Below are 25,849 nucleotides of genomic sequence, written 5' to 3' on the forward strand. Positions count from 1 at the left end.
GTATCCAAGGGTTCCTTCACCAAGGTGGTTTCCTCCCTACACAAGCCGGCTTAGCTGTGCCTCAGGGCCTTCCCTCAGGCTCCTAACGTTCCTGGGAAAGCTCTTCTTCCTCCTTTGCCTGAAGAATTCTAGCTCAAGACCCAGCTCAGATGCCGTCTCCTCTGTGTGCCCTTTCCCGGGCCCCTGGGCCCCTCCGTGCACACGTGGCAGGCACTTCTAATATTACATTTATCAGCCTGTGCAAGAGCTGACTGCTTTAGTATCCGTGACCCTCTCTAGGCGGGGAGAAAACAACAAGACCTCCTCTTTTCACCCATCCTTCTGACCCTAGCACCCAGGGCAGTGCCACCATCCATGGGACAACCCAACAAGAGATGTGTGGAACTGAAAATTGGGACAACTGCTGTATTCTTGGACACCAAGAAGGACTCTTTCATGGCATCCATATCTCCGGTGGTACTCCAAATGATGTTAGGCAGCACGGGAGCAAACGTCTGAAATTTTAGTAGTTTATTTTAAGGTGCAAAGAACTAATATGTGTTATGCAAACAGAACAGAACTAAACAGAACTAGTTATACTAATATCTACTGGTACATTTAAGATGAAGTAACTGCATCAGTTTAAGAATACTAACAAATATTAATAAAATTCCCCAGGCATATGCAAATATGGCAAAACTTCAGATGAAGAGCAAAGAAGTGCAGTTGGGAAATAGAAGATCAGAGAGCAGGAGGACCATGGAAGTCTTCAAGGAAAAGGAAGTAAAGAATCCTCACTAGACACACACTGGCACCTGAAGGGGGAAGAAATTCTCAGATTGTATTGGGCAGGGGTTAGTAAACTACAGCTTGTGGGACTAATCCAGCCCTTTGCCTGTTCTTGTCAATAAAGTTTTATTGGAACACAGCTAGTCATATTTGTTTACTTATTTTCAGTGGCTGCTTTTGTGCTAGAAGACAGATGCATGGTTACAACAGGGACTGCAATATTTACTAACTGGCCCTTTACAGTTTCCTAAATCCTGATCATGGGGAGATATGGACTAGGAGATGGGACTAAGAGGTCCTTAAGAAAACAGTTTCCAAAGCCCCAACCTGTTGTATGAGGCCAGCCAGCATAACTCTGAGATCCAAACCTGACAAGGATATTCAAAAAGAGACATCAGAGCCCAGTTTTTCTCAGAGCCCAGTTTTTTCCCAGTGTACCCAAGTATTAATAAACTGAGTTCAGCCATAGAAAGGACAGAATGTCCTGGCCCAGTGAGGTTTGTTCCAGGAACACAGGGCTTAATGTCAGAAAATAAATAAATAATTTCACCACATGAATAGAATCAAGGAAAATCATTTAAAAGATGAAGATTCAAGAGGTATGTGAAAAATGCTCAACATCACTAATCATTAGAGAAATGCATATCAAAACCGCAATGAGATATCACCTCACACCTGTCAGAAAAGTTATTATCACAAGGATGAAGTTTTTGGTGAGAAAAGACCATTGTACATTGTTGGTGGGAATGTAATTTAGTACAACCATTATGGAAAACAGTCAATTTTTTGAGGTTCCTCAAAAAATGACAAGTAAAATTACCATGTGATCCAGCAATCCTACTACTGGGCATATATCCAAAGGAAAGGATAGCAGTACGTGAAAGAGACACCTGCACTTCCTGTTTATTGCAGCAGTATTCACAGTAGCCCAGATATGGAAACAACCTCAAGTGGTCGTCATTGGACAAATGGATAAAGAAAACGTGGCATATATACATGGAACACTACTCAGCCTTAAAGACGAAGGAAATCCTGCTCCTTGTGACACTATGAATGAACCTGGAGGACAAGAAGTTAACTGACATCAGCCAGGCACCAAAAGACAAATGCTGCATGAATCTCGCTCATGTGTGGAATTTTAAAAATTTGATCTTATAGAAGCAGAAAGGAGAACGGTGGTTACCAGGGGCTGGGCGGAGGGGGAGTATTGGGGAGATGATGGTCACAGAATACAAAATTTCAGTTCAAGAGATCTACTGTACATCATTGTGGCCACAGTTAATAAAATTGCATTATATTTTGAAAATCACTGAGAGTAGACCTCTCCCACAAAAAAAGTATGTGAGGTGATGCGTATGTCATGTTGTACAAGGTAAGTATATACAATTTTTATTTGTCAATTTAAACAAACAAGCCAATAAGAAAGACTGCAGAGCCAGATGGCCCTTTCTGAAGGCCAGCTCTATGACCTCCCAGTGTGACCTGGGTGAGTCTGGACTTCTCCACACCTTGGGTTTCTCATCTGTAAATGAGGGATGGAGCCATTTCTACTTCTCAGGGATTGGTAGGAATAGTTTCAACTGTGAAGAACTTAGAAGCATGCCTGGCACACAGTAAGTGCTCAATAAATGTGAGCTATTGTTATTATAACAAACAAATGAGGAGGGGGAATGAGCTGTCTTTGATGGGGTGGGGAGTGCACGCCTGAGGGAGTGTGGGGTGAGGGGATTGAACACAGGGAGGCAGCAGAAGAGAACTGTTTGAACACCATCCTGACGCTTTTAGATTAAACAGCACTAGGGTCTGAAAGTTTGTGCCCCTCCCCCTCCAGATTCATATACTGAAATCCTCACCCTCATGGCGATGGTGTTAGGAGGTGGGGCCTTTGGGAGGTCATGAGGGTGGAGTCTTCATGAACGGGATTAGTGTCCTTATAGGAGAGGCCCCAGAGAGCTCCCTCACCCCTTCCACCATGAGAGGGCAAGGTGCCATCTATAAACCCAGAAGTGTGTCCTCACAAGACACTGAGTCTGCCAGCACCTTGATCTTGGATTTCCAGCCTCCAGAATGAGAAATAAAATTCTGTTGTCTACAAGGCACTCAGACTCTGGCATTTTCCTATAGCGGCCCAAGCAGACTTAGTAAGACAGTGATTAAATTACAGGTACAGGAAGTTTTCCTTGGAGAGAAGGGATAGTGGTAGGAAAATGGTGATCATGACAAGGGTGGGATTATGGTTAAGAAATGCCTGGTAAACATGCCATCCAAATTATCAGTATGGAAGTCAATGCACAGGTTGGGGATGGACATCCAGACTTACAGTACACAGAGAGGTTGGAGATGGGCACCCAGGCTAGAGGTGCATGGAGAGTTTGGGGATGGACGTCCAGACTTGAGGTTCACGGAGAGGTTGGGGATGGGCACCCAGACTTGAGGTCGACGGGGAGGCTGTGGATGGACACCCAGACTTGAGATCGACGGAGAGGCTGTGGATGGACACCCAGACTTGAGGTCCACGGAGAGACTGGTGATGGACATCCAGACTTGAGGTCCACGGAGAAGAGTGGACCAGTACACAAGTGGCAGAAGCCCATTTCAGAATGGAATTCTGGTTTACATTTTGGAGGCGTGCTGCCTCCCTAAGAGAAAGCCTTCCTGAACTTTTTACTGTGCTCCAAAGCTTTGTTACTTCAAACATTACTGACTTTGCGAGTGTGCTAGAAATTGCCAGTACCCCCAGATACTTCATCCTGTGTGAGTCTGTACGTCTGGCTGGCAACTCTGGCCACTCTTTTACCATTGGGACCCAGGAGCTCCCTCCGTGAGATTCTGGCTCTTGTCCCTCTGCCTACAGGTGGCCCAGCTTCCACTGGCAACACTGGGGCCCAGACTGAGGCTCCAGGGTAGCTAGTGAGCTAGCTGGAATGAGGTATTAACTTGAGTTATCTGAGCCTTGAGTGATTCAGTGCCCCTCTTTTTTCCTATAAGGTTTGTACATTTTGAGTCCAGAGACTATCATGTACTTTCTCTTTCCTGTGAGTTTTCCAGGCATTTAAAGTGATCTTTCCCCTAGCTTTGCCTCTCAGTCCATCTTTGACCCTCCGTAGCCAGCAGAATTTTGCACCTTGAGCTCTAAGTCCTTCCAGGCATACCCAGCATTTGCGTTGGTCTTCCATGCATGTTATTTCTCCTCATTGGAATGTCTTAGAAAATATGTTCTAGAATGGGATTGTCCAAACTTTTAAACCCAGGGCTCCGTCCGCAAGGGTAAAAATGCCATATGCTTCTGTAGTGTTCAAAATTAAAACATAAATAGTGTGACTACTAATTGGGAGGGAAAGCACTGCTTTTTCAGGCTGCAGAGGGGATTGTACTGGCAGGTGGCTGAGCAAACAAAGTCAATTTCAATCCTTCCACGGCGTCGTGCTGGGACTTGCTTACAAACCCTCTGAGGCTGATCCAGGAGGTGAGGGAGTGCTCTACGATAGAGAGGAGGGACAAAGAGGGGCCCACTTTGGAATGCATGGTGGACACTATTCCTTCCTCTACCTCCCTGCTGTTTGGCCTGTTCTGTCCAGTTGATCAATGAGATTGAAGCTTAAAGGCGACTCTCCTTGGGCTGGTCTGTTAGCTCGCCATGGTGAAGGGTTTGAATCCTCATGCCAGCCAGCCAGGAAGAACAGAAAATGTAAAGGCGACTCTCCATAGTGAGCACATCCTCAGATTCAGCTTGGTTGCTCACCCTGCTGCAGGAGAGGCAACTGTCGTATTTTGGTGTGGCCTTGCCTGCCTTTAGGGATACTGTCAGCACTGAGGGGCAATCCTTAAGAAATAAGGGTCCTAGCTCCTCCCCTCGAGCTGCCTGGAACACAATTGAGGTGAACATTCATGGAAAGAAGAACCTCTGGATGCCTATGATATAGCATGTGAGTCAGGCCCAAGTTAAACAAGTGATGTCTCATCACGCTTCCGTAATTGTGTGTCCTGCTCTTCGACCAAAGAACCAAAGCACTTTAGTGCATTCATTTGTGGAAATAATACCTCAGGGGTAGGGGGCAGCCAGGGCAGGGTTGTGGCCTCCTCAAGCCCCGACCCATGTTTGACCTCACCCCTCCCCCTGGCTTTGGTGGCCTTGGATGCTCAAGGCCACTGATGTCATGTGTGAGGGGGGTGTGCCTAATCCATGGGGTGCAAAGGACAAGGCATTGGGAACAGGGCGAATATAGTACACCTTCATAGTCACATAAGGTGGGAGGAATTGAGCTTTTCTACATTTAATTATGGATTCATTAATGTTTAGTGTTCCAAAGTGCTGCACGTCATTGATACTTGTCACCATCCCAGCCCATCTATGTTCCTTTCTGTCCTTATAGGCATGAAGCCAGTAGGGTTGGGTTGTTAGATTCTGCCACCAGAGGCACTCTGTCATGATTTTAGATGGAGGAAGTGAAGCAGAAGGAGTTTTCCTTTGGGAGCTGCACAGGAAAGTCCTTTGGGCATCAGCAAAAGGCAGATGTGGGGGTTGCCAGCGGCCTCTGGGTGTCATCTTGAGATTCACCTGCTTTAGTCACGCAGGCAGCCGAGATCATTGGTGGAGGTCTCCTGCAACCCTTGCAGTCCTGGATTTCGAGAATCTTCTTCCCTGACCTTGGCCCTCTGCCTTCCAGCATCTGTGTAAGCTTCTGATTTCGTATGAAATCACTTCCATTCTGAAGACTTAGAATTGCTTGTGGGTTCTCCTGTAGAGGTTGCCCACTGCTCTGAGGGAAAAGGAAAATTCCACAGAGAGGTGCCTTCAGATTATCTAGTTTCAATAAACAGGTGTATTTCATCAAATCTAAGACCCCTTTGTTTGTAAGATGTGCAACTGTCTGATGAACCACATAGAAAGGAAAATGCTGCCTGTAAATCTATCACTCACCATCAACTATAGCGTGCAAATCAATTTCATCCGTGTTAAACAGGTGAAAAAATGGGTGGCTTAAAGCATGTAAAATGCTATTTCTAAAGCATAACAGGTGGTTTTAAATGGTTAATGCAAGGAAGTTCCAATAACCGAGGACTAGTAATGTTAACTCCGAAGGAACAGTAAGAAAGCAGCAGACCTCATCTAAGCTTTGCAACAACCACAGAACTAATTGAAACAAAAGCAATCTAATCAGATCTGCCCAAAATTCAAAATTACCAAGAAGACTTTGAAATATGAAGTGATATCCACTGTCACAAGCAGAAAGCCTCACCAGAAATGTTTACTTTACTTTTAGGTGTCAGCTAATACTAGGATGAGGACATCACACGTAGCGAGATATTTAATCATTTCCTTGCATTCAGCAAGGAGAAAAAAAGAGGAAGTTGGAATAATTATACATTAGCAGATTCTTAAGAGACATGTCATAAAAATGTTAAGCACCGAGCTTGTTTCTATCCTCATGAAAAGAACGCAACAGTAAAAGGGCATATATGAGACAATACAGGAAAAGGTCAAGCCCAGGGGTCATTGGATGTCACTAAAGGGTTATTATTCATTTGGAACAATGGTGCTACTGGTATTAGAGTTTTATTTTGAATGGGAGATGTCCTTTTCTCCTACAAAAGCATACTAAAACTTTGCAGGTTAAGTGAGATGACATCTTGAATTGTTCTGACAGGACCAGGCGGAGGGGTCGGGGGGGAGGTGCAGATGAAATGGGATTGGAGTTATGCCGGTATTTGTGAGGGCCAATGAAGTATACGTGGGAATTCATTACACAAATCCCTCTAATGTATTTTGGAAATTTCCATAAAAAGAAATGAAAGAAAAGTATCCAGAATATGAAGACAAAGCTCTGTATTGTTTTTCACAGGTGTCTAAAGTCAAGGAACATTAAATCTACAGAGAATTTCAGTAAATTAATGGTAAATATTTAGACTTCTTCCTTGAGGTTGCTTAATACTACCCCCAAAGAGTTCAGCCGCCTACCGCTGTGAAACACCTGTTCTTCATGGTATGGCCAAAAACAGGTAATGCGGTTGAAATAATAGATGGAAAAGTGAAATGGTGTAAAGCATAGAGGCCTTTCTCTGTCAGGAAAATACTCTTGGGAGGCATATAGAAAACACCGTGAGGAAGTGAAAGGACAAACACTGGGATAAATTGTACGTGGCAGGTCTGCCATTCTGTGGACTGAAAATACAGGTGTTTCTAAAACGCATCAGGTTAGGGCAGATCTTGAGGGGGGTTTTCTGGAAGAGAGATTGTAAGAAAGGGAAGGCTCTCATCTCTTCAACACCACCCTCCACACTCTGCCTTGTCTAAAAGTGTCTGCTTCCCTCTCACCTGTTCCCCTCGCCTTCTGGTGATTCCCAACAAGTGCAAGGCCTAGCTGTTTCAAAGTTGTTCGTGCTTTCTCCAGTAGGTCATTCTAGTTATTATCTCTCTAATTCTATTTCCTTTCCGGGAACAAGGACCTATTTCTGTTTTCCATTCTTTTTTCCACGTTTGTATTCCTCTTATGTATACCTATAAAAGACCCTCATAATTCCTATTTGCCAATATATCCCGATCCAATGTTCACAAGTCACTCCCTCCCTGGAGAGTCCACTTAAGTCAACATCGCCATAAATTTTGTCACTACCAGCTGGCTTCCATTTATCATAAGATGCCAGATTTCACCTTGGTAGTTGACACACTTTGTAAGAGCATGACATTTGCCTTAATGGTCCTAATCATCCCTTGACACATTGTTGGCTGTTGGCATCACTTTTACATGGTAAGCTAGACTGGGTTTTGCAACTGGAAGTTCTGTCCATCTGCCCCACCTGCCCCGACATTTCCTCTCGTAGAAGTTCTACACATAAACCATCTGCCAGGAAAGGGTACTTTTGGAGAAAACTTGAAGGTTTAGGGTATCCTAGTCTGCCGTTAGTGACAGACACAACATCCATTATGTCCCAGATACACTAGTTGCTTACTTCTTCCTCACAATCCAAAGCAGGTGTTCCTCTTCACTATGGTGATTGCGGGGCCGAGACTCCTTCCATCCTGTGTATCCATCATCTGCTAGTGCCTCGGGGTCCTTTGATTCCAGGTGGCAGGGGACACATCAGTTCTGTTCCCATTCGGTTAGCTGGAACTCAGTCACGTGGCCATACCGCAGTTCAACGGTGGCCGGGGGTTGTGTGTGTACTCAAGAGGATGATGAAATGGCTGTTTGGTATGTAGCTAGCAGTCTCGACCATACGCCACCTACCTAGTAGCAGAACATAAGTCATTGATGCCTCCTTTAAGGTTGTCAATTTCCTTGTGACACCCCACTTTCCCCATTGCACTCACATACTTGGCTCCCCATACTTGGCTCCCCTTAGCCTCCTTCCCTGCTTCATTTTCTCCATGTCACTTGATCTTGTGCTTGGTTAGATTGTTGGCAATCATGGACTCCTCCCTGGAAAGGGTATTGCATCCTCTTCATGGCCATAGGACTTGCAGTTCATCCCTGAAGGCACAATCTATTGCCCCATTGTTACGCTTCACCCAGAACCCTCCTTTGACCAATGGGACAGGAAGTGGACCTGAAGAACGCCACGTCCTTGTAGACTCTCTGCGGTGGCCTAGATCTTCTCTGTCATTTCTCTCCCTCTGCTATGAAAAGATCAGTCACCGAATTGGGACTGCTCCTTCAGACTGTGTTCTGGAGCAAGACGGTACATGGGGCTGGGCCAGAGCCATCCTGTCACCTCCTTCACATGAAAACAGCAAGAATAGATGTTTTTGGTTTAACTTACTGGGATCTGGGACTTACCACCATAGCTCAAACCTGTGATGAGTTGTAACTGATACAGTTCCTGATATCGTATACAAGTATGTCTTTGCAACTTGGCTGTCTTTTCCCACTAGAAGCAACTGTTCATAAGGGCAGTGAGTTTCACTAGCTTGATTCCTGCTGTCCCCAGTGTGTGGATTGGCACCTAGAACATAGTATGGCTCAATTGTTTGTTGATTGAGTCAGCATCCCGGGAATCAGATGTAGGTAGAGGTTTTCCATTGCCGAATACATTCCTGTATCTTTCCACAAGTATGATAGTTAATGACGATTTGCCATTTGGCCTTTGGATGGTTTTCTGGTTGGTTTTCCTTCTGTTTTGTCAGGCATTGAAACTACAGGAAGAAAAGGTGAGTGACTGGATAGCAGCATGACTCTGAAGACAATTAAGAACTGTTACGTCCCCAGCAAGTCGTCTGGTTTCACATGACATCTTTCTGACAGCCATCGAACCACTCCCTCTTGCCTTCTCAATAAATACCCATAAGTAATGAAAATGACGAAAAGGCACGGCACCCCTAAAACTAAGATGGACAGGCAAGCTTTTGCTAGTTTGGGAAATATTTCTACTACGTCTGAGGTTCTTGAAGCTGGATTGAGGAAATAACTACATCATCACTCTAAGATGTACTCCCCCAACCCATGCATGAGTATGTGTCATTTCTGAAGGGGTTTTACCGTCCGTGGCATCTTCAGATTCCGTGATGTACAGTCATTAGTATCTCGGACATGCTTTGCCTCTTGCTTTTTCCTTCAGGATCTGTCGATTCCAAAACACTTAGCAAATGCTAGCCCGGGGGCAGACGAGACTCATGTTGCTCTTGGAGGAGGCATGTGGGGGTCGTACATGGGACCCCACAAGTGCAGCGTCCCAGGTGGAAGCCGAGACGAGAACAGCAGTGACAGGGACAAATGCTGAGAAGTTTAATTTTTCAACACTCAGTGCCAATGAACTAGGAAGTGGGACAGGAGAAAATGCCCCCACAAAGGTACTGAATAGTGACAGACAATTGGGCATAGAAGAGTGAATAAAGAAGGTAGGATCCCTGTCCTCAGGAGGCCTACAGTCTATATGGAAAGGCAGCATTAAAAAATACAAATATCTAGGTAATTTATAAGAGTACACCCTGTGCCAAAAGTGAAGCAGCCATGAGAGAGACACCCGGCGACCTTTACATGGTGGAGCAGATATGAACGGTTCTCTTGATGAAGCGTCTTTTTTGCCAAGACCAGAAGGATGCCAGTGGCAGTGGTGAAGGGAGGTGTGCGTTGAAGGCCAAGGACACTGAGCAAGAGTGAGATTCTCTCAAAACTCAATGGTCTCTCAACTTGAAGGTGTGTGACTTTCTCTTTACGATGTCAAATACAGCTGATGATCATTTGCCTGTAAAGCTCCTGTCTTTTTCCCACGTGGCTACCCAATTATTCCTACATCATACACTGAATAAGTCAACTGTTCTGGGTGCTGAAATGATCACTTTATTAAATATTAAACCATTATAAATTATTTTAAAAAGATCATGTACTTGTTATTTGTGTGGAATCCAAGTAGCCTGAGACTTAGCAGCTTAAAACCACAAACACTTAGAATCTCACATTGTGTGATGGTCAGAAGTCTGGGAGGGGATTAGGTGGGTGTTTCTGGCTCAGGGTCTTACAGAAAATCACATTCAAGATGTTGGCTAGAACTGCAGTCACCTGGAGGCTTGACTAGGTCTGAGGGATCTGCTTCCAGGATTGTTCACTCATGTGTAGAGTGACCTACTCATCCAGTTGCCTGGGACTTCACTGGTTTGGGCACTGAAACTCTCCTGACCTGTGTAACCCTTCTGTCTCAGAATGGGTGGTGACCCTATTCATACGCATGTTGACTGCAACGCTCAGCTCCTCACTGGCTGTTGGCAGGAGGCCTCAGTTCTCCTCCATGTGGGCCTCTCCGTAGAGCTGCTCACAATGTGGCTGCAAAGTCCCTCTCGTGCAAGCAATCTAAGCCTGAGGCATAGCACAGTCAGAAGTGATCCAAGAGAGAGGCAGAGGCATTCAAAGAACTTTCACAAAACTGAGCACGTGTTAAACTACAATGAACATATGAATCATACAAAATAAAAAATTTCTTTGGAACCTAAGTGTCAGAAGTGACAGATGACCACTTGTCTATATTCTACCGGTCATGCTGATCAGGCCTGATCCACTGTGGGTGGGAATTACCCAAGAGTGTGAATAGCAGGAGGTGGGAACCATTGGGGACCATCTAGGAGGCTAAAAACTCTTGCATACATGAGAAATGTCAACCTTAAGTAAATAAAGAAATGCGAAGGAAAACAGGATATATGTGATTCTTCACCTTTTCAAAATGTAGCAAAGGTCAAAACCAACAGTGAATGTTCATACTAATAGGACATAAATTTGGTGTTACATGTCCAGAATGCAGTTTGGCATTACATATAGAAAGCCTGAAGAATGCACGTGCCTGTTGACTTAGTAATTTCATGACTTCAAATGTATCCTGTGGATCTAACCATCTGCTAAAAAGATTTAGGTTTTAAAAAGCCTATTCATCACAATATTCTCAGTTAATAGCAAAGAGTTAGGAAACCAGTCCACAGTAGGGGAACTGTATAAATTATGATTATCCCTTTTAATAGGATACATCATAGGCATTAAAAATTACTTATGGGAAAGTTATTTATTTGCAGTAAAAGGGATTCATACAATATGCTGATCCAAGCAGGTCACAGATATAGATGTATTCCACTACTTCTATAAGGGGATTCTATTTTGTGTTTCTATACAGATGTGTTTACATGCCTAGAAGATATACATGAACGTGCTTATAATGGGCATCTCGGGGTTGGTGGGATTCTGGATATGTTTCACTTCATTTTGCTCATCTTTATTTCTTATTTCTCTGCAGTGTATTGTTTTTATCATATTTGTTTAATTACAAGAATCCAGGCCATATCATGTCCTAATCACTGTGGAAGACAAAAACAAAACCCCCAAAAAACAAACAACAAAAATAAACATTGCCATTTTGCAGACAGGAGAAGCAGCAAAACATAAGGAAAAAGGTACATGTCAGAAGACCAAGTTAATTTAATGATAGTATGTGTAAATAGATTAAATGACCACAAGGATTGACCTTAAAAAACAATTATGTAATTTTACCTAGTTTCTCATTTGCCTTAAACATTAAAAATACAGGTCAGGGCAAAAGTTGATCAGCAGGTAAAGAAAAAGTCAGCCGCAGTGATAATACTGATCCAGGCAAGGTGGAACTGCAGGCAAAAAGCAGTCGATGAATCAGGACTCATTACATGGGAAGAGGTTTAAATACAGATCAATAGCTTATGTATGATTAATTACATCGAATCGAAAAGTAGAAATCAAAACCAGGTAGACCATAATGATAATTTAACAGAAGTGCGACAGAAATGAAAGATGTTATTATATGTTTCAGCCTTTGACAGAAGTTAGCAAAATTAAATGGCAGATACTGATACAATTGAAGAGATATCATCAGTAGACCTCAAACTCAAAAAGAGAATATACTCTTATCAGGAATTCATAGGACTTTCACAAAATTCGGTACCCACTACCGTCCAAAGAACACTGTGAATTACAGAAGATACAGCACAGGCCACAGTCTGGGACACAAACTTAGAAGTTAACGAGACTCTTCTGTGACACTAACAGTACAATCGATGATCACCACCACTATCTCCCTAGCCACAGTTTCTTTCCTGAACTTTCTCCTTGGGTTCTAGGCCTGTGGCTGCAACTGTCCACTTCTGTGTCCAACCCTGCCCACGCAGGTGTCCCCCACTCACCTTGCCTGAGTCTTCCTGTGTTCACTTCACCAGTCTGCCCCTCACCAGTCCCTGCCTTGTCACTAGCACCCTCACCTACTCGTGCACCCTGTCACCCAACGAACTGACTGCCAGTATGGGCCTGAGCTCTCCCTTGTCCACAGCCCGCACGCAGCCCTGAGGTAGCCAGGTCTCAGGCTTCCCAACTCCCACGGAGCTCTCTGTTCTTACAGTCCCCCGAGTCTGTTGTTTCTGGAGCCTGTGGGCAGGTTGACATTTCCCGAATGTTGTTTCTTCCCTGGGAGCACATCGAGGGCTGACGCTTTGATTTACTTTTGTATTCCCAGGGTTTTGCACAGTGTCTCCTGCATAACAGACGCTCAGATGGTTGAATAAATGAAAGAATGCGAAAGCAAATTTTCAAGAAACATGGGCATTTTGGGTACATCTCCCATTGTCAAATAAAATAATTGTACTCAGTGTTGTCATTTCATTAGTCCCGTGTGGCTCCTCCCAGTTCCATGGAGTATCTCTGATATTTGAACAGGAGTGAAGACAGGGGATGGGAGGACTGTGCATGTGGAGAATGGAAAGAACCCTAATCTTTGACTGTGAATATCCTAGAAGATTTGCCAAGACACAAACCAAGTGCTTTAAATGAAGAGGTCAGTGTTTTGCATGAGTGGTTAAGTAGCATTTGGACATCTAAGTGTGAGCTGTAAACACTTAAAGGAAGGTTTAATAAAACTGTCCTAGGTCCTAGAGTCCATTTATACCTTATGTCTCCAGACAAACTGCTAGGTGATTCCACGTTTACCCGGCCGAGCTCTTACTCCTACCAACCATTTATGGGTTGCCTTTTTCATGCTTTGGAATTAAAATTTAAAAATTAAAAAAATACAATATCCAAGTTGTGCTTGGTCTTGGTATCTACTATTCAACACCGATTTCCATGAGCAAATACTGGCTCTACCAAATATTGCCTTCTTGTTTAAAAGCTTTATGATAGGATATTTTAAGCCGATGCAGAAAAAGAAAAAAAAATAGTAAAAGGAACCCTCTATCTCTTACCAAACTTCAATAATGATCAGCTCATGACCAATTGTGTTTCATCTATATGTCCACATGAATCCCCATTTCCATATGATTTTGAAGCAAATCAGACTTATCATTTAATCTGTAATTATGACAGTATGTGTACTTCAAAGATAACATTTTAAAATAGTAACCCCACCATTATCACACAGAGTTGATGATGAGTATATGTGCACAGTATGTGATGATCAAATCAGGATAGTTGGCATATTCGTGCATTAATCAGTTTCTAACACCATTCTCTAATCACAGGAACTGGGAATCCTTAGAGAAATGGCTGGTACTAGGACTGGGATGTGGAATATACAAGCTGAGTCTGCAGTGTCTTCTAGTATGAGAGGGTTGTGCTCAAAGAAAGTCCAGTGCGGGGAGGGGTGTAAAAGGGACACAGGAGATAACCCCAATGTCCCCAATGTCTGAATGCGGAAGAACTGAGCTACAAAATGAATGAAGCAGTATTGGATTAGAACCCAAAGCATAAACTCAATGCACATGAGTCCATGCCATCATCAATAAATGACTGAATAAATAAACAAATGAGGGAGAGCACACAAAGCTGTGCAGGTGATTCCAAATAATTTACTTAGTTACTGTGCCCTTAAGGATCTGGAGCATATCTGCCCATTCCTTAAGGGTGGGCTGCCCATAATAATGTCCTTCCAATGAGCATGGCATGGAAAATGGAAAAAAGAGTACCTTTAGAGTGTACAAACCTGAGAAACACTGTGTCAGCCAGGTGACCAAGGTCAGCATTGACAAAGAGAAGTGCTGTTGATAGCACGGATCTTTAATATGATGTGATGAGGACACTCTGTGGTCTTCTTCCCCAAACCTGTAACTCTAATCTAATCATGAGAGGAACATCAGACAGATCCCAGTTGGGGGCACTCTGCAAAGTACTTGATCAGTACTCCTCAAAACGGACAAGGTCACCAGGAACAAGGGAAGCCTGAGAAACTGTTGAAGCCTGGAGGAACCCAAGGAGACATGATGACTTAGTGGAGTATGGGATCCTGGAACGGGAAAAGGACATTAGGTAAAAACTGAGGAAATCTGAATAGAGCCTGGACCTTAGTTAATAGTTATGTATCTACATTGACTCGCTAGCTGTGGCAAGGGTACCATAGTAGTGTAAGATACTAATAACGGGGGAAATTGGGTATGGGGAAAATGTGCAGTCTCTCCACTATTTTAGGTTCCTGTGAATCTAATGCTGTTCTAACATTAAAGCTTTATTTATACTTTAACAGTTCCTTGATATCACCAAACATTCATTTAGTATTCAAATATCTAATTATCGTACCCACTTAGTTTTCACAGTTTGATATCCTACTTCCTTTAATTGTCTGATACACCACTCTGCAATAGAAATATAATGCAGGACGTATAATTATATATACCACAACCGCCACATTAAAAATACCAAATACGTGAGATGGATGTCATAATATTTTATATTTTCTTTCAGATATGTAAACGGTTTTCTTTTCGATGTCTAAGAGATATAAGATTATTACAGGTATTTGACCATTCTGCACTGGTGTGTGTGATGTCTTTAAAGCCTGTCGTGTATTTTTCACCCAGGAGACATGTGCCTTCAGACCTCCCCTCTTCAAGTGTCCATTAGTGCATGAGCTGGTGGCTGGACTATTGCAAGGTCCGGGTCTAAGAGAACAATGTGGGTCTCACAATGTGGTCCCTGGACCAGCAGCACATGCCTTGCCCGGGTTCTTACTAGACATGCAAATTCTCAGGCCCCACTCCAGACCTGCAGAATTGAAGAGTGGTAGGGAGCCCAGGAATCTGTGTTTCAATAAGCCCTCCAGGTGATTCTGCTTCACATGCCAGTTCGACAACCACAGCTGGGGGTTCAAAGACATAAGAGATTTAAACATGCTTGGCCTTGGAAAGGAAGGAAATCCTTCAGTCTTGACAACCTGAAATGAAGGTGGAGGACATTATGCTGAAGAATAAGCCATACACAGAAGGAGGCCTACTACGTGATACCACTTCCATGAGTATGAGGAATGTAAAACAGACTCAGAGAAGCAGAGACTAGAAGAGTGCCCTGGAGCGCACGGGTGGGGAGGGAAGGAAAGCAGGGAGGGGTGATGCACACACCTCCTCCCTCCTCCAGTTGTTACTGTAATACTTAGGACAGCCTTTGGCTATTTTGACAGGGAGACCCCCAAAGCCCAGGAGCTTCCAAAAGTGGGAAACTTATTTGTCCCTTGTGTCCCTGTTGGCAGTCTGAAGGTGCTCCACATAGAGCAGGGATCCATGCCCCTTCCTCTTGTTCTGCTTTCCTCAGCTTGTGGTTTCCAACTCGTGGCCCAACACAGTTGCTCCAACTCCTGCCATCACATCCACATCCCCACTCAGTCATTCCTAGCCTCTGAGGGGTCTTTTAATGAAGTGGCCACATACCCAGTGAAAAGACTCTTAATCTAAGAAGTGGAGAACTGAATTCGTGGACAAGCACATTCTCCGTCACACTCCTATTTAATTATCATGCTGCTACACGTGACGGTTGAAGCTTAACTGATGGGATGAAATCTGTAAGGTAGACAGAGTGGCGAGGACAAGGTTGATTGGTGGATTTGTGATAGGGGAGTCTGTGGGGATATGTGGGGTAGTCAGAGCTAGAGAGGACGGGGGATTTCCCAGGAGATACCAGGAATTGATGATCTGTGGCCCTTTCGATGATATCGGAAAGTGCAGTAGCAGTTAGGATTTGTTTTCTAGTATTTTCGTTCATTGAACATCTCTGTGAAAGTCTCACCAGGTTAACACTGGGCATAATTGGGAATTACAGAATTACAGTGGGAAGAGCAACGTGACAGCGACTCTTTGGGGAATTTTGATCACCCAAGAGTGACTCTAGCGAGGTGTGAGTGGAGTACAGAAGGGATCAGAGACACATCTGAGTGACACTATCACGACTTTTCTCCTGCAGCGTGAGGATTTGGGAGGACAAAGAAGGAAAAAACGCAGCCTCAAGGGGGTGAAGTTAGTCCTTGGCCAGGGGGTACTTTTTTCTTTTTGGGTACTTGTGCCCTGCTCTTGATCCCAGTCAGGGCCGCGTGTCTGGGGTTTCTGGTGTGTAGACGGATGGCTTGGCTTCAGGCGGCAGGATCCCCAGTCTTTACAGAGACAAGAAGGCAGAGCAGCCGGCCCGAATGGAGGTGTTTAAAGGAGAACATGCCCAGAGGGAGATTTAGAGGCAGAAGGACAGCTTTGTGGAGGGTGAAATTTGCTAGTGACAGCCTGAGGCTCAGTAAAAGGGTTGGGGAGCTTGATTTGCTCCTGGTGGAGCGGTGGGGATGGGGAGGCCAATAGAAATGGAGACCATTCAAAATAGACTTTGGGCACCACAGGCAACGTCCAGTTGAAATTAGCCTCTCTTGGTGCTGGGATAAGTCGGGGGCTGCGGGGATGGTTTGGAGGCGTCTCAAGCAAGGCTCTGAGCACAATAGAGTAACGAATGAGGCAGCGGAAAGTGGGGTCCCAGGCCTCGAAACCGAGGAGGCGAGTGTCCAGGCCAGGCGTGCCCCTTGGCTGAAGGTCAATACATGGACTCCTGTAACAATATATGTGTGTGTTACAAAATCGACATGAAGTCAGAAATTCAAGTAGGTGTTGTACAATGTTCTTCTGTGCACATGCACACGCAATGCACACACACACACTCTCTCACACACGCATGTACACACACACACACACACAGGTACACATGTCTCTGTTACGGAACCGTTAGCATCCAGGTTCACGTCCACTAGAACATAGCCTGAGGTGTCCTATGGCTATTCTAGGCGTTTCCTTTTCTTTACAAAGAAAACCCACGTTTCTCAAACATGTCCTTGGAGCCCAAATGACCCTCAGGGACCCAGGGGAGGCAGCAAAGCAGCGAGAATGCAGCGTCTTAGTCAAAGTGGAGGCTTCTCACCTCGGCCCTGCCACCCCAAGCTGCATCCAAGGTATCCACACGGGCGGCGACCCTGATGCCTGTGAACTGGGCCCCCCACACCCCAGGCTGCAGTAGTTTAATGGAGTGGATCAGAAGTGACCAGAGGACACTGCACATGGTTAGTAAGCCCTGCTCTGTGAAATGTCGTATTCCTCATATGTCTTGTGGGCACATCTGGTTGCGATGCTGTAGGGTGCATATTAAATTGACTTCATCACATCCTCTTGTGGGTACAGCAGGCAAGGTATGCTGGCTTCAGCTGCATGTCAACCAGGTTGATGACAGAAGGCTGTGCAGTTGGTGTGAGAATTCAATGTCACGATCCCTGGAGTGACCCGCGAGGTGCAGAGACGCTGGATCGCAGCCGCGCTGCCCGGGAGAGGCACCCGGAGCGTTTCCACCCCAGCGCCCCTGGCTGGGGACATGGGAGTCTCTGGGCAGGTGCTGGGCATCAGGAGTCTTTACAGGTCCCTCGTGATCCCAGGCTGTGAACCAGGGAGGAGCACCAGCCGTCGGGCAGGGAGACCAATGTCCCCTGTGACCTGGTGGCCCCTGACCGCCGTGCTCCCAGCCGCCTGTCCTCCTGCTGCCTAGGGCAACGCGCCTTTCCCGCCTTCCCCTCCATTGCACTCCAAGATCCCCTGCCACCTCTCCCCGCTCGGTTTCTCTCGTCCCCGGCATCACTGAGTCCGTCATTTCAGCTCCACACACTGCAGTGTACGGTGTCCTGCAGCTTTTATTCTAGCCTGTACGGGAAGCCACGAAGTCGTAGGCCGGCGAGCCTCTGTCCCAGGCTGTGCTGTTACACGGTTTTCCATTCGTGAAGGCTGAGGAGGCTCCCTTCTGAACACTGGGACCCTGCAGCATTTTCAGTCTGGACCCTTCCCACGCATGTGCTAAGATGCTCACAAACTCGTTTCCCACAGAGGACCAAGGTGGCTAGCCAGGTGCCCATGTCATGACCACTATGTCGGGAAGTTCCCTGTGGTAGTTGGAGCGTGGGAGTGGGTCTCAGCAGATGGCTGTGTCCCCCCAAACCTAGATGTTTTCATTGCTTCTATGATGTCCGTCTCTGATACCTTCTCTATGATGCTATTACCCAGAATGTCCCATCAGGTCACCCCTCTCTATGATATGACCGAAGATGTCCCTGTATGAAACCCTTCTGTGTGATCCTGTCTATGATGTCCCTCTATGACACCCCTCTCTATGATGCTATTATCTATAATGCCCCTCTATGATTCCTCTCTCTCTCTGTTATCTATGATGCCCCTCTGTGATACCCCACTCCATGATGCTGTTATCTACGATTTCCCTGATTCCCCTTTTCAGGATATTATGTATGATGTCCCTCTATACCACCCCTCTCTATGGTATTATCAATAATGTCCCTTTATGATACCCCCTGTATGATATCTACGATGTACCTCCATGATACCCCACTCTATCATATCACCTAAGAAGTCCTTCTATGAAACCCTTCCCTATGATGCCATTATCTATGATATCCCCTCTACGATACCCGTATGTATATTATCTATGATATCCCCACTATGACACCCCTCTCTGTGATAGTAGCTAAGACGTCTCTCTACGAATCTCTTTTCTATGACCCTACTGTCTATGATGTCCCTCTATGATTCGTCCCACTAGATTACCTATAATGCCCTCTATGATTCCTCTTTCTATGATGTTATCTGTAATGCCCCTCTATGATTCGGCTCTCTGATGTTATCTATAATGCCTCTCTATGATTTGGCTCTCTGTGATACTATTTGTAATGCCCCGCTATGATATTATCTAGTAATGCTCCCCTATGATTCCTCTATATTATCTATAATGCCTCTCTGAGATTCGGCTCTCTATGATGCTATCTATAATGCCTGGCTATGATTCGGCTCTCTATGATGTTACTTGTAATGCCCCTCTATGATTCGGCTCTCTATGATACTATCTATAATGCCCCTCTATGATTCGGCTCTCTAAGATACTACTTATAATGCCCAATTATGATTCGGCTATGATGTTACCTATAATGCCCCTCTATGATTCGGCTCTCAGATATTATCTATAATGCCCCTCTATGATTCCATTCTCCATGATATTATGCGTAAGGCCTGTCTATGATTCGGCTCTCTGATATTATCTATAATGTCCCTCTATGAATCGGCTCTCTATGATACTATCTGTAATGCCTGGCTATGATTCGGCTCTGTATGATTCAGCTCTCTATGATGTTACCTATAACGTCCCTCTATGATTCGGCTCTCTATGATGTTACCTATAATGACCCTCTAGGATTCTGCTCTCTATGATACTACCTATAATGCCCCTCTATGATTCGGCGTCCAGATATTATCTATAATACCCCTCTATGATTCAGCTCTCTACAATATTGTGTGTAAGGGTCACCTGTGATTCGGCTCTCTAGGATAATATGCGTAAGGCCCGTGTATGATTCGGCTCTCTATGATACATTCTATAATGTCCCTCTGTGATTCGGCTCTCAGATATTATCTATTATGCCTCTCTATGATTCCACTCTCTATGATATTATGTGTAAGGCCCGTCTGTGATTCGGCTCTCTTTGATATTATCTATAACGCCCCTCTATGATTCGGCTCTTTATGATACTATCTGTAATGCCCCTCTATGATTCCGCTCTCTATGAGACTACCTATAATGCCCCTCTATGATTGGGTGTCCAGATATTATCTATAATGCCCCTCTATGATTCCGCTCTCTATGATATTGTGTGTAAGGGTCATCTGTGATTGGCTCTCTATGATATTTCGGGTAAGGCCCGTCTATGATTTGACTCTCTATGATACTTTCTATAATGCCCCTCTATGATTCGGCTCTCAGATATTATCTATAATGCCTCTCTATGATTCCACTCTCTATGATATTATGTGTAAGGCCCGTCTGTGATTCGGCTCTCTTTGATAGCATCTATAACGCCCCTCTATGATTCGGCTCTTTATGATACTACCTATCCTATAATGCCCCTCTATGATTCGGCATCCAGATATTATCTATAATGCCCCTCTATGATTCCACTCTCTATGATAGTACCTATAATGCCCCTCTATGATTCGGCTCTCTATGATATTGTGTGTAAGGGTCGTCTATGATTCAGCTCTCTATGAATATATTTATAGTGCCCGGCTATGATTCAGCTTGCTCATATTATCTATAATGCCAGTCTATAACTCGGCTCTCTATATTATCTATAATGCTCCTCTATGATTCCCTCTCTATGATTTTATCTATAATGCTCGGCTATGATTGGCTTGTTGATGTTATCTATAATGCCCGTCTATGATTCGGCTCTCTATGACATCATGTGTAAGGACCCTTTATGATTCCTCCGTAGGGGAACATACTCCATCCGGGTGGAGGTTGCGTGGCTTGTGGGGGTCCAGCTCCCTGTGGGGTGAGGGGGTGCGGTCCAACGGGGGGATATGCTCTTGGGGATTGAGAGCGCGCTGGCCGGGGGGCTGAGGAGGTGGTGATCGGCTCCTGCTGGGTAACGGCACGCAGCCAGCTGTGGGCACCTGCTCCATGGAGAGGGAGGGCTCTCGTCTGGGGAGCAGGGTATCCGCTCCGTGCGCTGGGAGGGCACGTGGCCTGCGGTGGGTACCGGGCTCCGTACAGCATGAGGACTCCAGACTTTGTTGGTGTCCCGTTGACGGGTTGGGGACTTGCTCCGCATCGCTGAGTGCGCAGCCCACGTGAAAAGGACCTGTTCCTACGGGATGCCCGATCCTGATTTTACCGGTGTCCCGGTGAGGTCCCGCAGTCCTCTGGGGGCGACATGCTCTTGAGGGGTGAGGGCACGCGGGCCGCGGGGGTGGGGAGGTGGCGATCTGTTCCTGCTGGTAGCGGCGGGTGGCCTGCTGTGGGCAACTACTCTGTGAAAGGTGCGGGCTCGCGTCTCGCGTGGCGGGGCATCTGCTCTGTGGGGTGGGAGGGCGCGCAGCTCATGGGCGTTCCTGCTCTGTGCGGGAACAGGGCTCTGGTCCCAATGCGGGGGACGTGGTCCTACCGGGAAGGGCTACAGACTTTAGTAGTGTCCCAGTGAGGGCACGCAGCCCATGGGTTTGGGACACCTCCTCCTGCGGAGTGAGTTGGCAGTCCGATCTGGGCCAGCTTCTTCCTGCGTGGTTCGGGTGCGCGGCCAGCGGTGGGACATCCTCCGTGCGGGCTGAGGGTATGGGGCCACGGGGGATGGGGGGAACTGCACCGTGTGTGGCGAGGACACACGTCCGTTTGGGGCACCTGCTCCGTGTGGCTTGAGGGCTCCAGACCTTATCGGTGACCAGTTTAGGGCACTGGAACCGGGTTGGGTACTTACTCCTGCGGTGTGAAGGCACGCGATCCGAGGCGTGGGGGGAACCCGCTAATGTGCGGCGAGGGTCCATGGCCCGCCAACGCACCTGCTCCGTGCAGCTTTTGGGTTCCAGACTTTATTGGTGCCCAGGTGAGTGCGCGAGACCCGCGGTGGTGACCTCCTCCGTGCTGGGTGTGGGTGCGGGACCAGCAGGGGGGCTTGCTCCGTGCAGGGTGAGGGCGCACGTCACGTCGGGGCACTTGCTCCGTGCAGCTTTAGGGCTCCAGACTTCCCCGGTGTCCGGGTCAGACAGTGAGGACCTGCTCAGGTAGGAGTGACGGGGAGGGGCCCACGGGAATTCCTGTTCCGTGATGGTGAGGGCTTAAGACCTATCGGTATCCAGGTGAGGCTAGTGGACTTCGAGAGGACCTACATGCTCCGTGCGGAATGAGGAATCCAGACCTTACCGGTGTCTGGGTCAGGGTGCCAGGCCCACAGGGTACATGCTCCATACGGGGTGAGGGCATGCGGACCGGGGGGACGTAACTGGTCGGTGAAGTATGAGGACTACAAATCTTATACATGTCCCGGTGAGAGCGCGCGGCACGCGGGGGTCCTGCTCCCTGTCGGGTGAGGTCGCACGGTCTGCTGGAGACGACATGTTCTTAAAGAGTGAAGGTGCTCGGCCCGCGGGGACGGACCTAGTCCGTGAAGTGTGAGGGCAACAAATCTTATACATGTCCTGGTGAGGGCACGTGGCCCACGTTGCGGACCTGCGCCTTTCAGAGTGAGGTCTCTAGGCCTTACACGTAGGTGTCCAGGTGAGGCGTGCGTCCCTACCACGTAGGCACCTACTCAGTGCAGAAGCAGGGTGTGCTTCCCAAGGTAGATGAGCATAGTCCATTCGGATGGAGGACATACGGCCCGCGGGAGTCTCGTTCCCTATGAAGTGAGATGATGCGACACTCGTGGGAATGTGGGCCAAGCGTATGGTGTGAGGGCTAACAGCCCTTGGTATGACGTTCTCAGTGCGCCATAAGGGTAAAAGGCCAGCGCGGGGAACTGCTGCGCCGTCTTGAATGAGGGCATTCCACTTGCTTCTGGGACCTGCTCCGTCAGCGCTAAAGGCGCAGGACCCGCGTTGGTGAGATCAGGTGACCCTGGAGGGTGCATGCTCGGTGCAGGCGGGGTGAGGGTGCGCGGCCGGTTTGGAGACCTGCTTACTGCGTTGGGGGACTAGAGACTTTACCCGTGTCCCCTTGAGGCACGCGTCCCACTCTAGGGACCCGTCAATGGTTGAGTGAGGTCACGCGTCCCGCAGTGGGGTATCATGCACCATTCGGCTGCAGGGCGCGCGGTCCGCGTGGGTCCTGCTTCCTGTAGGGTGAGGTCCCGCGATCTGCTGGGGGCGAACGGCTCTTGAGGGGTGAGTGCGCGCGTCACCCGCGGAGGTCCTGCTTGCTGTGGGGTGAGGTCCCGCGGTCCTCTGGGGTGAGCTGCTCATGAGGGATGACGATGATCGGCACGTGGGGGTCCTGCTCCCTGCGGGGTGAGGTCCCAAGGACGGCTTGAGGCAACATGTTCTTCAGGGGTGAGGGCGCCCGTCCCGCTGGGGTCTTGCTCCCTGTGGTTTGAGGTCCCACGATCTGTTGGGGACGACATATGCTTGAAGGGTGAAGGTGCTCGGCCCTCCGGGACGGACCTGGTCCTTGAAGTGTGAGGGCTCCAAATCTTATACATGTCCTGGTGAGGGCGCGCAGCACACGGTGCGGAGCTGGGCCTTTCAGAGTGAGGTCTCTAGGCCTTACGGGTGTCCAGGTGAGGCGTGAAACCCACGGTACGGACACGCTCAGTGCAGAGGGAGGGCGCGCTTCCCGTGGTTGGCGAGCATACTCCATTTGGAGGGAGGGCATATGGCCCGTGGAGTCTCGTTCCTTGTGAAGTGAGATGATGCAACACTCGCGGGAACGTGGGCCAAGGTTACGGGGATGAGGGCTGACGGCCCATGGGGTGACGTTCTCAGTGCGCCGTAAGGGGAAAAGGCCAGCGCGGGGAACTGCGCCGTCTGGGGTTGGGACATTCTACTGGCTTCTGGGACCTGCTCCATGAGGGCTAAAGGCGAAGGACCCGCGTTGGTGAACTGCTCCTGCGTGGTGAGGGCATGCGGTCCGAGGCACAGCGGGGGACTTGTTCCTGTGGAGTGAGGGACTGTGGCCCGTGGGGGTACTTCCTGCGTGCTGGGTCAGGGGACGCGTCTTGCTGGTGTACATGCTTCGTGCGGATTGTGGTCTCTAGATCTTTCAGGTGTCGAGGTGACTGTGCGCGGCCTGCGGGGGGGACCTGCTCCTGCGTGGTGAGGTCACGTGATCCTTGCGGGGACAAGCCCCGTGCGTGCGGCTGGTTGGGAAACGTGCTTCGTGCTTTTGAAGACTACAGACTTTATCGGTGTCTGCTTGAAACGCACATTCCATGGTCGGGACCCGCTCAGTGTAGACTGAGGTCGCACGTCCCGAGGTGTGGGATCATGCTCCATTCGGGTGCAGATCACAGGGCCCGCGGGGGTCCTGCTCCCTGTGGGGTGGGGGCCTGCGGTCCGCTGTCGGGGTCCTGCTCTTGAGGGGTGCGAGGGCGCGGTCCGCGGGAGTGGGGAGGTGGTGATGTGCCCCTGCCGTGTGATGGAGCGCGGCCCGCTGTGGGTACGTGCTCTATGAAGAGCGGGGCTCGCGTGTCGCCGGGCAGGGCATCAGCTTTGGGTGGTGGGAGGGCGCGCGGCCTTCGGGAGTTCCTGCTTTTTGTGGGATGAGGGCACGGGTGCCAAGTCAGGGTGACCTGCTGCGTGTGGGGCGAGAGCTCCAAACCTTATCCGTGTCAGGGTGAGGGCGCACGCCTCGCAGAGGTCCTGCTCGGTGCGTAGTGAGGGCGCGCACCCCGCTGGGGGCCCTGCTTTGTGTGGGGTGAATGCTCCAGACTGTACTGGTGTCCCGGTTAGGGCTCTCAGTCGCGGGTTGGGCGTGACATCTGAGCACAGATAAAGGGGGTCATCCAGGAGTGCTTTTCTAGGGAATTCTGCAAATACGATGGTCGGTAAAATTCATGTCCCAGGGACGTCGGTTTTAAAAAGTCAGTTTATGGTGTTTGCTGTTGTTTGCTTACTCGGGAAACTTCAGTGCAGTTAAGCAAAATGCAAAAAATGTAATGGATCTGTACTTAACCCACCAGGTGGTGTGTGCGTGTGTGTATTCCTTTATGTTTTGCACCATATATTTTCTCGCGCGTGTTTTTAAACCTGAAACCTGAAATCCTTCCCCTGCCCCGGTTTTTCAGGTTTGGTTTTTACACCACAGGTGCGCAAGCTGCTGTCCAGGACCGAATCCGGCTCGCTGCTCATTTCCTATGGCCCATGAGCTAAGAGTGGGTGTACATCTTTAAATGTTTTTTAAAATCGAGAGAGGAATAGTATATGTTGCCATGTGACTGTCACATGACGTTTAATTGTCAGTGCCCATAAGTAAAGTTTATGGGAACGCAGCTATGCAGTGCGTTTGTGCGTTGTCTAGGGCTGCCTTTGCCCTGCAAATGCAAAGTTAAGTTCTGGTCAGACAAAGCCAGAAATATTTACTATCTGGCCCTTTACAGAACAAGTTTGCCAACATCTGCTTTAAATTATAGCATGGCACTTTTTCCAGACATCTAAGCTAGATTTTGCCATTTTGTTTAACTTTTTATGTTGGAAAATTTCCAGCATATGTAAATGTAGTAAATGATATATAAACGAATATAATAAATCCCCCTTACCCTTCATTCAGCTCATCTACACCCCCTCCTCACCCTCCTCACTGGATTAATTTGAAGCAAATCCCAGAATTTTTATCATTTCATCCCTACAGATTCCAGTGTACAGCTCTAGAAGACAAAGAGTCTTAAACATATATAACCTTAATATCATTATCACTTTAAAATGATTAAAACCAATTCTTTAATGTCATCAGTGTATGTTTAGTTGTATCATAAATGTTTTTGTTGTTTTTTGTTTTTGTTTTGTACAATAGATTTCTTTGAATCGGGGTCAAAATACTGT

At 47.4% G+C, this 25,849-nt stretch overlaps 1 protein-coding gene across 1 annotated transcript in view; it reads left to right on the forward strand.

Annotated features, from left to right (window-relative positions):
• Positions 1-25,302: 25,302 nt before the first annotated feature.
• LOC134367154 (G-protein coupled receptor 143-like) overlaps positions 25,303-25,849 on the forward strand; it is a 238,537-nt gene continuing 237,990 nt past the window's right edge. Inside the window, exon 1 of the mRNA XM_063083802.1 lies at positions 25,303-25,315. Coding sequence (XP_062939872.1) covers positions 25,303-25,315 — 13 coding nt within the window. The remainder of the gene's footprint in view (positions 25,316-25,849) is intronic.

The sequence above is a fragment of the Cynocephalus volans genome, chromosome X (assembly GCF_027409185.1).
Source record: "Cynocephalus volans isolate mCynVol1 chromosome X, mCynVol1.pri, whole genome shotgun sequence".
In the NCBI taxonomy this organism is placed as follows: domain Eukaryota; kingdom Metazoa; phylum Chordata; class Mammalia; order Dermoptera; family Cynocephalidae; genus Cynocephalus; species Cynocephalus volans.